General features: G+C 40.8%; 1 protein-coding gene across 2 annotated transcripts in view; it reads left to right on the forward strand.

Moving 5' to 3' along the window:
* The first annotated feature begins 11,878 nt into the window (after positions 1-11,878).
* The window catches only part of LAMA4 (laminin subunit alpha 4), a 96,946-nt gene continuing 95,013 nt past the window's right edge, over positions 11,879-13,811 (forward strand). The window contains exon 1 of one of the 2 annotated variants that reach the window (XM_085217451.1): positions 11,879-12,498. In XM_085217451.1, the coding sequence (XP_085073577.1) occupies positions 12,298-12,498 (201 nt within the window). In that variant the 5' untranslated portion in view covers positions 11,879-12,297. The remainder of the gene's footprint in view (positions 12,499-13,811) is intronic. The other variant, XM_085217452.1, reaches the window with a different exon arrangement.

A 13,811-nucleotide genomic window follows, 5' to 3' on the forward strand; every position in this document is an offset into this window, starting at 1 on the left:
ATGGTGTCAAAGTGTTAGTGGGTTTAATGTTGTCTCAGTACCAGGAATTTTGAAAGCATACAATTATTTTTTTTTATTTTTTTTTATTTTTTTTTGCCATTAGATTAGTGGTAAGCAAAAATACATAAAGTGCTTTTTTTCCTGCGGCTTTGGCAGGAGTTATCAGAATGATGCTAGCTTTGTAAGCCTCATTTAGACTTCTTCATAATGAGGATAATGAATGATGCTATGGACACATGGTATACGTGCTGGAAGGGCATAGCAGACACTGAGTCAGGAGGACTTGGATGCATTCACTGGCAGTGCTTTTAAAATAAATATAGATCCTGAAAAGTCTGAGTATCCCTCACCATGTAGAATTTAATGCCTGGTGTGGTGAATGTTTCGACATTTTCCTGCCTCTGTGTGGATCAGTTGGCTGGTCCTGACTGCACAGATGCTGTACAAAATAGCTTGCCTGGTTTGCTCCCTTCACCCCGCACTGAACAACGAACTCGGAACTGAGTGGAGCGCTGTAGCTGGAGCTCACATGGCTTCCATCCACACTGATTATAGATCATAATGCTGTTGTCACAGCAGACCAGGCAGCCTGCAGTTACAGACCCACAGGACTGATCCACTATTAGGGTTGTTAATTGCTTTCAACTCAGAAACCAATCTTGGTACATCCATCACCCTAAGTAGGAAGAGTAGTTTCTCAAAAAGATACTCCCAGCTTACCAAAAAAATAATAATCTGGGCTTAGTGCAAAGTTTAGAAAAATCAAAAGAAGTATCCCCAAAGGTATCTGAACAGTCCACTCGTCCTCCAAATGTCAGATATCTAACAGTGAGATCTTCTCAGGATGTCAAAACTTCAAACTAAGAATTGAGTAGTTTTTCTTCAGTGTAGTTTGTGCCTTTAGCAACATGCAGCAGATCAGTTTAATGCTCCCCATGTCTTGTTTGTGATCATCCCATTTAAGTTAATGCCTTTCTGTTAGAACAGGCCACCACAGTAAACTTCTGATTATTCTTAAATGCAGAAGACTTTTCATGTTTGAGATAAAGTCTGCCTAAGATACAAGAGAAGAAACAGCTGCCTCTGGTCCTTACAGGGCACGTGTACCTAAGGGCAGTTGCCTCAAGGCACAGAACTCTAAGGTTTTACACAATGCCTGTCCACACGCTTGCAGACATTCAGATCTCTGATAGCTTAATAATAATGGATAAAGCCACATGGATTCTCTCACAGCTATGAAAGCAAACATCTAAAATGGAAGGGACTGACTTAATCTGTAGCTGTCTGACTGCATCGCTAACAGCTTGGCATTTAGGGAGCTACCAGGATTCATTTGTACGTGTGGAGAAGCAACTAAATCAGCCAATTTTCAAGTTGCATGCACACTGCTCTGTCTGTTGGCTCCACCGTGGCTGGCTGCTGTCATAGCAAAACACTTTCTGCCAGCTCAAAGATGCTGCTGTCTCCCAAACTCTTGATCACTATGCTTTACCTAAAAACACACCACCATTCATGTGCGTCACACATAAGAGGATGTCACTGCATGAAGAACATGTCCTGCACATTTGTAATGAAACTTTCCAGGGTGCGGGTATTCTCTCAAAGCAGCTGACGTCACAAAGCTGCTGTTCTTTTTCTCCATTCTGGACAGACGAGGATAGCACACAATTCATTAGCCATCAAGACATACTTACGGAGCAGGTTAACAGCTGAGATTTTGTAGCTCTTGCTGTCAGCAGTTTCTGGCAATGGGACAGGGGCCAGCTGCTCAGCCAGCCCTTTTGCTAGCAGACAGGCTGGGTTAGCTGGTATTGTGCCTGCTGTCAAAGGGAATTGCTTTGTTTTTGTACTGAATCTATTGGTTGTCCAGGGTGAAAATCGCAAAAAATTACACAAAGGAAAGAAGAAAAATTCTTTCTTAACCATGTTAACTCTGTTAGTGACTTTCAAACATATTTGTTGACAAGAGAGGCCAAGGAAACCATGCAAAATAGTGTGAGCAATACTTTTTTTTCACCTCCTAACAGGTCCATTGTATACAAATACTTTCAGTTTGTTATGCAAACTGAAACTTTTTTTATTAAAGTGAAATCATCAATGTAGGTAAGTCCATTTGTGGTCAAGGACAAATGGGAAGTAAAATAAACACTAGAATTTAAAAAAAAAAAAAATCTCATTAACTGTCTTAGTTCACTGCCTTTATCATTTAGAGAGCTTCTGTCATTCTCATGCTTCTGATTAAGCTCTTTTGGAAAATCCCAGAGCGCTCCAGCTGTCCATCATAATCGATGAGCTCAGCTAATTGCATCATACCAGCCAGTGCCCTTCATCAGATAGTCAGGACTTCATGAGCATTCATTTAATGCCTGTAGACTTGACATTACCGAATTAAGCAGTCAGGAATGCAGGTGGCTCAGTGCAATAAATGTTTCCTCCTCTGCCTTGCTTACTGGGACATTCAGAAGAAAACACTTCAGCATCCAAACCATATTAGTTGAAAGAGCATGCTCACAACTCCCTCCTTGTAAACAAATGCAGAAGAGTAATATAGAAACCAAGGATTTGAAAAATTCGCCATCAGAGCATACAGCAATAGATATGGTAGAAAAATCTGGACATTAATATATGTTCTTAATCTGCCCTGCTGAAGTGTTCATGTTACAGGGCAATATCACAGAATCGCAGAATCACCAAGGTTGGAAAAGACCTTCAAGATCATCCAGTTCAACCATCCACCTATCACCAATAGTACTCACTAAACCATGCCCCTCAATACAAAATCCAAACGTTCCGTGAACGCCTCCAGGGTCAGTGACTCCACCACCTCCCTAGGCAGCCATTCCAGTGCCTGATCACTCTTTCAGAAAAGTAGTATTTCCTAACATCCAGCCTAAATCTCCCCTCCTCCTAGTTCTATCACCAGTTACATGAGAAAAGAGGCTGACCTCCAGCTCACTACAACCTCCCTTCAGGTAGTTATAGAGAGCAATAAGGTCTCCACTGAGCCTCCTTTTCTCCAGACTGAACGATTCCAGAAATATTTCACTGTCCCATAACAGTACAGAAGGTTTTGAATGCATTTTAGGCTTGCTATGCAAGCCAACTAAGACTATTTTCAAGCTCTCCTGGCACAGAGCAATTTTAAAACCTGTGAAATGCTTAAAAAGGAAATGACTGAACAGACAGAGCTGGCGGGTGTTGGGATGCTTGCCCATGAGACAAGCAGGGTTGGAAAACATCACTCTCACAAGTCCAAAATGTTATCTGCTACATCCAGCACATGTCTGGGTATGTTCAGAGCTCAGTAGAGGCTCCAAAACCCACTCAACATGCAGGGAAACAGCTGCACCAAGTTGTTTGCTGCCTTGTCTGGACTGCTAGTGTTTTCAGTATTAGTTCATCTAGTTGTGTCAGACTCCATTTTTGCTATTAGCTGTTAGTGGCATGCACCCTTCTGACCTCCAGCACACCCTTTGAAGGGAGCGGGATAAACTTGAAGAGATCCAAGACAATTTTGTTTTTATGCTGATAGCACAGAATCCAGCAGAAGCATTTTAACTGTGGAAGCTGGAATAGCTATTTCTGTGCGCCTTTATATCCAAAGCTATGTTGAGCATTTTTGGATTTGGGACGATTGTTTGTCAGTTTTATGAGATTTAGGTTTTGGGTTGTTATTTTTTCCATTTTTTGCCCCACCCCCATCCTACTTTTGGCAGGCAATTTTATGGGCACTTCTAGAGGGTATATAGAGTTCAGTGTGGATTTTTATGCAGCTCATTTCTTTAGCCAATGTTCCATTATCATGATGAAACAACTACTAATGAGGAAGGGTGGGGAAATTTCCCTAGAGAGAGAATGGAGAATTAAAATAAATAAATAAATAAATAGAAGTATGTAGCTTAACTTAGACAAACAAGTTGGGAGAGGAAGGGAAATATCTGAAGACTCCAGGCAGAGAGGAAAATGGTCACTGCAGTTCAAAGCATAATGGGATGGGAAGTATTAAGGGAAATGTTGCACTGTGTAAGAACACAATAATTAAATATGCCACTTTATCAGGCTGTGAGTACAAAAAACAGGTCGAGGATGACTGATTACAAATAAAAAGATTTTTGCTTTAATCTTCTTTGGTTTTGTTAGAGTAAACTCTTCCTGACTGAACTCAAAAGAACAGTCAGCCCTTTGCACTCTATTTCTGTGAAGGACACAAACAAAAGTCAGGGAGAGGATTAGATGCAGAGTATAAATTCATGAAGGAATTGTACCTTTGAGACCTCTCCTGTAGAGGGATTTCCAAAGGCAGTAAATACAACTGAAATCATGAAGACTGGGCAATTTAAGAAATATCTTCTTGGAGATTTGGAGAAGATTGGCAAGGACAATTGGGGGTCTTGATAGATGAAAAACTTAACGTGAGCCAGCAGTGTGCCCTTGCAGCTTGGAAGGCAAATGGTATCTTGGGCTCCATCAAAAGAGGGGTGGCCAGCAGGGACAGGGAGGTGATTGTCCCCCTCTACTCTGCCCTTGTGAGGCCCCATGTGGAATACTGCATGCAAGTGTGGAGCCCCCAGTACAAAAAAGACAGGGAGCTGTTGGAGAGGGTCCAGAGGAGAGACACGAAGATGATCAGGGGACTGAAGCACCTCCCCTACAAAGACAGGCTGAGGGAGCTGGGCTTGTTCAGCCCGGAGAAAAGAAGGCTGCGGGGTGACCTCATTGCAGCCTTTCAGTACCTAAAGAGAGCCTACAGACAGGAGGGAAATAACTCTTTGAAAGGGTTGATAACTGCAGGACAAGGGAAAATGGTTTTAAGTTGAGGGAGGGGACATTTAGGTTGGATGTCAGGGGGAAATTCTTTACAGAGCGAGTGGTGAGGTGCTGGCACAGGCTGCCCAGAGATGTTGTGGATGCCCCGTCCCTGGAGGTGTTCAAGGCCAGATTGGATGGGGCCCTGGGCAGCCTGGTCTAGTATTAAATGGGGAGGTTGGAGGACCTGCCTGTGGCAGGGAGGTTGGAGATTCATGATCCTTGAGCTCCCTTGCAACCCTGGCCATTCTGTGATTCTGTGATTTTGTGACAACAGCAAAAAGAAGGAAAATGTAAGGAAATTTATTGTTGGGATAGGCCTCCCCTTAGTCTGAAAATGAATGTACTTAGTTGAAAATGATTTGTCTTTCACAATGCAATCTTTTTCAGAAATAAATTGAGTATACAATTAACAGCAGGAAAAAATCCATCATCTGCAGCCCAGACTACAAATAGGGTCAACATAGGCGCTGATTATGATTAATCTGTCCTGTGGGTCTGACTTTGAAGTCTATTCCTATTAATTTCAAAAGAAGTCATGGTTATACTTGATGATCTTTAAGGTCTTTTCCAACCTGAGTGATTCTATGATTCTAAGTTGTTGACACTATTTAGTTTCAAGTGTCTTTGTATAACACGTTGCTGTTATCAAACAGGAGATACTAATCTGTTAACCCCAGATAACAGATACTTGCTGTGCAATAAAGATGTATCTTTCTACATAACTGCATCCATTCATATTAGACATCATCATCTATGAAAAAAAATACTTCTGTCCTACTGTACTTACTGTATTCATTCCAGAATCACAGAAATCTACAAATATATTTGAAAAAATTAGGCTTTTTCATTTGCAGAAATAACATCTTGTGTTTTCTTCTTTCTTTCTTTCTTTCTTTTTTTTTTTTTTTTTTTTTTTAGATTTTATTTTAGTGGCATCAACAGACTGAATTGATTTGTCTTGGCTTATTTGACCTTGAAAAGTAAGCAGTCACAAAGAATCCAAGAATTGATACAAAAGACCATATGGAAATATCAAGTGCTGGAGGTGCAAGCCAAGGTGCTAGAACCAAATACTGGGTCATAGGAATGAATTGGAATACTGCAATGGTCCACCCTTCACAAGTGAGATGGCATGAGAATTGTAAAAGAAAATAAAAAGATTTAGCAGTTCATCCAAAGAAGATGAAAAGCACAGTCTTCATCCCTTCAAAATACCCTTCATTCTCATCTCTCCAGCTCCTACTCTAATTTAATTTTAAAGACCACTGAAATTTTGCTATTTATGCAATGCTAAATGTGATGGTGCTTTCTTTTCTTATACAGCCTTCTACAATGGGATTTGGCCTTACAGCTTATAACACTTGCAGTTATTTGCATAAATATGTTGTCTCAGAAGCAGACAGAATCTTAGGATCTATAGGAAATGAAATAGATGCTGCCATTAATGGTCCTATAGCGTCTCTATTGCTCAGCAGGCCATTAGGTAGAAAGTTGATATAGCTGAATTACAACAGAGTTCAGATATGGCTGGCAAAAATGACCAGGTATTCTGAAAAGCTCAAATATTAAGACAATGTGAAAATGTTATTACTGGCTACCACCAGAAGAGGATAATGGATTGGGAAATCTACCATCTGAATCTGACTGACTTTAGCAACCAGAATAGGTTGGATTTTTCAAGTATCCAGTACTACACAATACCATGGTTCATTTCAAGTCTTGCAAGGTCCATATAATTCCCCAGTACAGTGCTTTCAGCAAGACAGATAGACAGCTGTTTCCCATCTAGTTGCACTCTAGAGATGGAAACCCCAAGAAATCTTTCTCAGTAAACAAGTTTGCCTTTAGTAATGTAGTAGTAAAGAATTAGGGCATTTTCATCGGACTTGCAAGACTTTGGCATGCTTAATTGAATTTGAAGATTTTTACAGAGAGGAAAAAATAAGCACTAATAATGTATCAAGGCAGAAGGGAAATGAAAATAGTTGAAAGTAGTTTGGGATCAGCCATATCCTAGGGTTGCTACTAACTAATAACACAAAGAACAAGAGTTTTTGGCTTGAAAGTGTTGTCACGTGGGAAATTTATTACATAAATGCCCTTAACCAGGACAGCCAAGAAGAACATGCTTGTGCACCTTTGCACTAGATCTAGAACTTGAAGCCTTTAAAGGTACTTGAACTTACTTACTCCCCTTGAACTCTACAGCATAAATTCTATCTATCTTCTACATGAAAACTTTGCCTTTTCCTAATGTGACTTAATCCAAAACACATGAAATAACAACAGTGTGGTTTGCTTACATAACTGATATTTTTTTTGCATATCTATGGCACAAACTATGGCTGACAAATCATTCCTAATTGCCCCTCAGCCAACACAGGTCCCTAACACAGACTGTAGAATGCTTTTTCATTTGATGATACATGGATACACTGCCAATGTCTTCTAACCTTTACAGAAGTACTCTTTCTGTTTCTGTTTCTGTTTCCAAAATATTTTATATTACTAACACCAGCCATTTGTCAACATTTCTATTGGACCACCATGCAAAATCAAATGTTTAACTGGTAATATTTGCACTGGAGCTTGACTGATTGCTTGCAGATCTCCTACTGGGGCCTGATAAGCCACCAGTGGCCCACACACAACAGCTTGATATTAGTTAATTTAGAACATGTTATTTCTAATAAGTCTTCCACTGGATTCTTCATTTCTGTCTCATTAATCTTAGCATCTTCACACTTGGAATCAAAACCAAATGTTAAGTCGGGGAAGTGGTGGAAAGAACAGAAGATGATACTGTGAAAGCAGAAGGATTAACTGCTGTTTCCATACCCTACCATATTGAACAATTCCTCTTCCAAATCTGAGATTGCTCATGCAACATACCCACGTCATCTCTGCCAAGTATAAGGAAATGGGGAGTCCATCATAGCAGAAATTTACATTCAAAAGCCTGTGTTTTCATATATATCCTATGCACCATTTATGTTTTTCTTTATTTCTGCAAAAATTGTCTGTTTCTGAAAAGGAATATGATATTTTTAAAGATTTAAAAGTAAATGCAGGAAACAACTTTTGTATGTGGATGTTGCTTATACATGATCTGAACCAGCTATTCTAATGATGCAAAGTATAGAAATATTCAGTGATTTTAGTATATATGTTTTCCGCTCAGAAAAATTGGTTATAATTCTTCTGGTATGGGACTAATATGTGCTTGAGAGATTAAGATCTTGTGAGCAGTGATGAACTGTGTAGTCCTTGGTTCCTAGTATTTCATAAGAATAAATCATTATTTTTTAATAATTCTATCATCTTTAATTATCTGTATTTCCTTTCCTATCTGGTTTCACCACATGAAATTTTCCAGATTTTGAATGCCCAGGGCCAGTCTGAGATTGTTTTTAAAGGATCTAATTTTCTAAAAATATTAACCAGACACCTTCCTCCTTTTAAGATTTTGGATTTGAGAATAAGTAAAATGCTATTTCTCTCCATTAAAGTGTTGTGAATTTGTTTACAAGGGATATGAATATCTTTATCCTGATTTTACATAAAAATGATGTGATGGGTAACAATGCTGTTTTCACATAATCTTTTTTTTTCACTAACCCTGCCCTGGAATACTTGCAGGCTGCTCTTCCCTGAGGGTACTACATGCCCTGCTCTGAGTCACCAAAGCCACTGTTCTTCAGATTCACTCTACATGTAGCACCAAGTGTGCCCTCCAGTCTGCATCACCAACCACTTCTCCAGAAATGCTTTCTACCAAGCATCCCTTCCATTTCATTTCTCCAAATGTATCTTTTCACACTTTTCTCACGCACTTCATTTTAGCATCTTCTTATCTTTCCTTTCGCTCTCATGGCTTCTTCAGTATCTCCTGCCCTAGCAGCACTGCCTTTTCTTGAAAGTGTTTGAGCAAAAAAACCATGATTTGGAACACTAGCCATTTCTAGCCATTTCTGAGCCAAAACAGAGCAATCCATGGCTGCCTCCTGCACGGGGTACCCCACAGCCCCTGCTCCCAATTCCTGCCATTCATTCCTAATACAATAACTCAGTTCAGCCAAATTTTTTTGAAGATGTAAGCACTTAACTCTCCAAAGCCATTATGTGGCCTGTGTACACAACAGCAGGATCTCAGTCAAAACCAAGTGTGCATGCATGCAATACTCAGCTTCCCTTAAACACCTCTGTAATAAAAAGACAATTTAAAAAATCAAGTTGTGAAAGTGTAATAATTCAATTAATTTAAATTCCTCAAGTACATTAATTTGTCAAAACTGAATCAGTCAACATTATGATTGTTACCTAAAATTGGTCTCTCACATAGTGATACTTCTTGTGACATATTCTTGGGCCTAAACTGTACCAGTTTCACTTTATTAGACAGACGAAAAGATACAAAGAGACTCTACAGACCACTGTTCTGAAAGGAATGCTTTCAAAGTCTTTTATTCTGAAAACATATTTACTGAGGTTAACCCAAAATGTTCTACTTACCAATGAAGCAAAGCTTCAAAACTGTGAAACTGGAAAGAATCTTGTTTCTCATTGTTGCAACACAAGCCAGAAAAAAAAAAAAAAAGTTATATACAAGCAATTGTACAAATACAGTTCTACACCTTATTTTTTGTTCCACTAGAATAATAAGTCTTGTTCTCCAGAGCCAAAACTACAACAGCTAATGACTTCCTAGGAAAACTAAAGCTCATAGAGCTAGGAAAAGCCTCAAGAAAGCATTTATCCATTCCTTCCTCTTTAACACTTTCATGTCTCAGATTTCTCCACTGATATCTTTCTCTCTGATGAATATTGAACCAAGGATCTCCTAAATCATTGACTCATAGAGCAGTTTAGATTGAAGGGGACCTTAAAAATAATCTAGTTCTAACGCCCTGCCATGGACAGAGTTGCCAAGCACCAGAGCAGGTTGCCTAGGATCTCACCCAACCTGGCCTTGAATTGAATGCCTGCAGAGTGGCATCCACAATCTCTCTGGGCAGCCTGATCCAGTGCCTAACCCTCTAAATCATCTTCTCATACCTATTGTCTTCAAAATTACATCTCATTTTCTGCCTTTAGCTATCAACTTTTGGCTCAATATTTCTCTGCTCAGATGTAGTCTCAGATTTTACTTCCCACATTTCTTCTTGAGCATCAGCTCCAGAAATTACTCCCAGATTGATCAAATCTTCTTGTATTCTCCATCTTTCTGATTCATGTCATTTCTTTCCAGATAGCCTACATTCTTCAGTTCCTTTTTCTATTAGGCAAGAGAAATTTCTTCCTAAGTACCCAAACTTGTTAGAGATCCCCTACCAGAAACACGTAGATTTGACTTTCCAGTTCTCATTTACAGGTTATGAACATGAAGTAACTTTTCCCCAAGTTGTCATTCTCTATTTCTTTCTTAACAGTTCCTTCCAAATGGCTGGGTACAGATATAGAAGATTCTCTGCTAATTGCTTCCCCCTCCAAAAAAAAAAAAAAAAAAGAATAAAAAGGTTAAAAAATTGTCCACACATAGTCTAGTAATTTGCTGCACAATTCATTGGGTAGTTTTAAATCTCCAATGCTGTCACACTAGTGGTGATTCTGTCACTTATTCTCAAGATGCTTTGTTCTCTCTTTTGCATCTTCTTTTTAACTGTTACCTTCCCACCTGAAACTTGCCCCTGTAGCAGGAGGTCTAATAGGAACTCTGTGGGGCCCTGGCTGGGAGTCTTCACCTTCTTTTGCTCTATAATCCTTCGGACCTGCTCCAGACCATTCCCGGAGCTGCCACTGGCAGAAAGAGCTGGAAAAGCCTTGACAGCCCCCAACAACATCTCATCATCAGTCTCCCAGGAGGCAGCGCGCTTGTCACCATGTCAGATCGCGTCCACAGAGAGATCTGCATTGTGCTTGGGGTGGAATTACTTGTAACCACCTCAACCATGTTTTACTTCCTCCTGCACTCTTTGGACCTGATCCTCACAACCTTGGGTTGCATAGCTTTTTCTGCTTGCCCACACCACTTCTGAAACACAGAGAGTTTCTTGATGTGTAACTACTTTATAGTTCCTATATGACACTTGTATAGCATTTAAGGGCACAAATCTTAACCTACAGGTGTGTGAAATTCACAGATCACCAGAGCATTTTATTTTACCTTTAATTCTCTATTGACAGCATCCTCAGTTCATAATTTCTTTAATCAGATTGAAAAGGGGGGAGGGAAGGAGGGGAAAAAGTGGGAATACTTTTTCAGAACAAAGCCCCAAAAGCCAATCTCTAGTGCAGTGATGTCAGAAAATCCTGAAAATAGAACAGCTAAAGGACAAGGTGCTGAATCCTCAGAAGAAGCAGTGCACTTTAGTATAATTACATCTTCACTTTATCCCAAAACATAAGAAGGCTTTTGCTTTGTCTTTCTGAGATTGTAGACATAAAATTAGGTCATCTGTGGGCAATATATTAAGCTTGCTTTCATACACTGCAGGCCTTGTTAGCAGGGCTTCACAAAGCATCTCTTGAAAAAGGAATACAAGATGCTCTTTGTAAATAAAAGTTCATGAGTCTGAGTGATGAAGTCATTTTCCAAAACTGTAGTGAACGATATTCTTTTTCACAAGCCGCTGAGAAGCCAAGAGGTGGACTTGAGGAAAACGGTTTGAACGAAGCATGTCAGAGCAACCACTTTGCCCTATTAGCCCATGGCACAGCCAGACTGCCTCCTCCTCCTCCCCCCATCTACAGACTCCCCTCTTCCTGAGAAGGGTTGTTGGGCAGCTTTTAATAAATTTGGCACTTTCCTGCTTTCCACTGAATAAATGAGATGTTAAACAAAAACAAAACAAACAAAACAACAACAACAACAACAACAACAAAGCCCCGCAAACATAGTCACAAATGCCCCTGCTTCGCACAGAGGGGCTGAGGGTACCCAGACAGAGCAGTGGGGGTGGTGGGGAGGGAAAGCTGACCTTACTTCTGAACAGCAAAGTTGGAGTGGGAGGGTCCGGGCATGAAAGGTAAAAAGGGAACGATGTGAACATGTGAAGGAAGCCAGAGCACCGCGCATAGCGTCAGTCTGCATCCTGACAGGGGGAGATAAGGTGGCTGGGGAGCCAGCGGTGCTTTCCTGGAACACAACCTCCGCTTGACACTCTCTGCTTAAGCACTGCCCATCTGTATGTTATTGAGCTGGAGCCTCTGGGGAAAAGAGGAGCCACAGGCACAGAGAGTGAACGAGAGAGGGAGGCAGCAAAAGCGCTTTTCTTCCCTTCTTTGCTTTTTTTTTTTTTTTTTTTTTTTTTTTTCACCCTTTTAAATAAGGATCTGGTTAGACTGCCTTGAAGTGCCACATCTGGAAACTGAACGCTGAAAGAAAGTTAAAATAACTGAGGCACCACTAAGCCAAGGGGGGCTGATTGCAGAAGAGGGTAAACAATTACTAAGACGCTAGAAGACCACTGCTGGATGTAAGGGGAGGAAATGGCTTTGATCTCCGCCTGGCCCCTGGTTTTTCCTATATTATTCTTTTCGAGATGCTTCTCCTCCAGCACAGCCTCGAGCGCGGGAAGCGTCTTTCTGTTTGACATTGAAGGTAGCTCAGCGGTCAGCACGCAAGAAGCTACTGTTATCAGAGGGCAGCAGCAGTCAGTAGCTACTGGAAGTTGGGTGCCTTTTGCTGAGGTACAGTAACTGCGTTCTCTCTCTGGTGTCTGCGCTTTTCTGCTTTCATCTGTCTGTGTCGAAGTTCCCATCTGGTTAACGTTAGCTTAATCATTCGACCCTTAAAGCTATGCTGGAGATTTTTGCAGGGGGTCTGAGACGCTGCATTTGGAGACTAGAGAGATACAGTTCAGGACTTCAGAATGCACACATGCCCTGCCTGCTGCAAGCAGGCAGCTGCTGTGCTTTGCAGTGAGACCAGCCTAGCACGTCTCCAACTTTCCTGCCAACATACTAAGCAGGCTTGTCCAAACAGAGCTGTTTTAGAAGGGTTAACTGTCACTACACTTTTCTGCTTGCCTTATGCTTAAGATTTTAATTCACTTAAATTGACAAAGAGTTTCTTTCTTTTTTGGGGGGCAAACACTGTGCGGTAGAAGTTTATGCTTCTGTTTCTGAATGCCATCCACCTCCAAAAGTTCCTCTTGGTGATGAGAGCAAGGATAATAAATCAAACGCATGTAGGAAACTGCCTGCAGAGAAAACACCTGCAGAGATTTTATGCCTTCCAAAAAATATGAGGTTGAGATTAGTGACAAATAAAATTAGAGAGATCTGAGAAAAATTTTGACTGTGGAAAGTTTTCCAGCAGTCACTGTGTTTGTTAGAGGATGGGGTGATACTTATTCTAGCAGGGCTACATCTGGAATGAACTGTAAAAAAACACAGCTTGGGAAAACAATAAATTACTACAGCATACACAGAGAGACACAGAGAGAGGGAAGCAGTAATGTCTCATACGTGGGAGATGCAAAGTAAAAGGCAAATTGAGTTACATAAGGTCATGGGAAGGGAAAGAGTTGTTCTAGCATGACATCCAAAAATGAGGTGTGATTAGCACAGCCAAGTCAGTATGACAATATCAAGATCTCAATCTCTTATATCACAAGGCTAATCCTACCCATCCACCCCCATACTCCCATTATTAGAGCTAATATCCATGGAAATTAGTGTACGAGCTTTTCAGATGGTTGGGGTTAATGCTGGACTGAACAGAGCTCACCCCCCACGCTGCTGTGGCTCCAAGCAGCAGTGCAGCCTCCCAAAATGCCTGCCTGCCTGCCTATCCTGTGAGGGACTTGCTGTGAAACATGACCCGTGTGAGAAAACTGGAGTCTAACCCCTGCTCTGCTCAGTGTAGGGACTCTGAGGAGCCATTGGAGGTTTGGATGGGCTCCATGCCATGGGATGTACATCTTTGCACTGTTGGCCTGGGATCAGTCCCTGGGAAGCCACATTGCCACCTGTTGTTTACAAAATGGAAACTGAATGAA

The sequence above is a fragment of the Meleagris gallopavo genome, chromosome 2 (assembly GCF_905368555.1).
Source record: "Meleagris gallopavo chromosome 2, MGAL_WU_HG_1.1, whole genome shotgun sequence".
NCBI classification, from domain to species: Eukaryota; Metazoa; Chordata; class Aves; order Galliformes; family Phasianidae; genus Meleagris; species Meleagris gallopavo.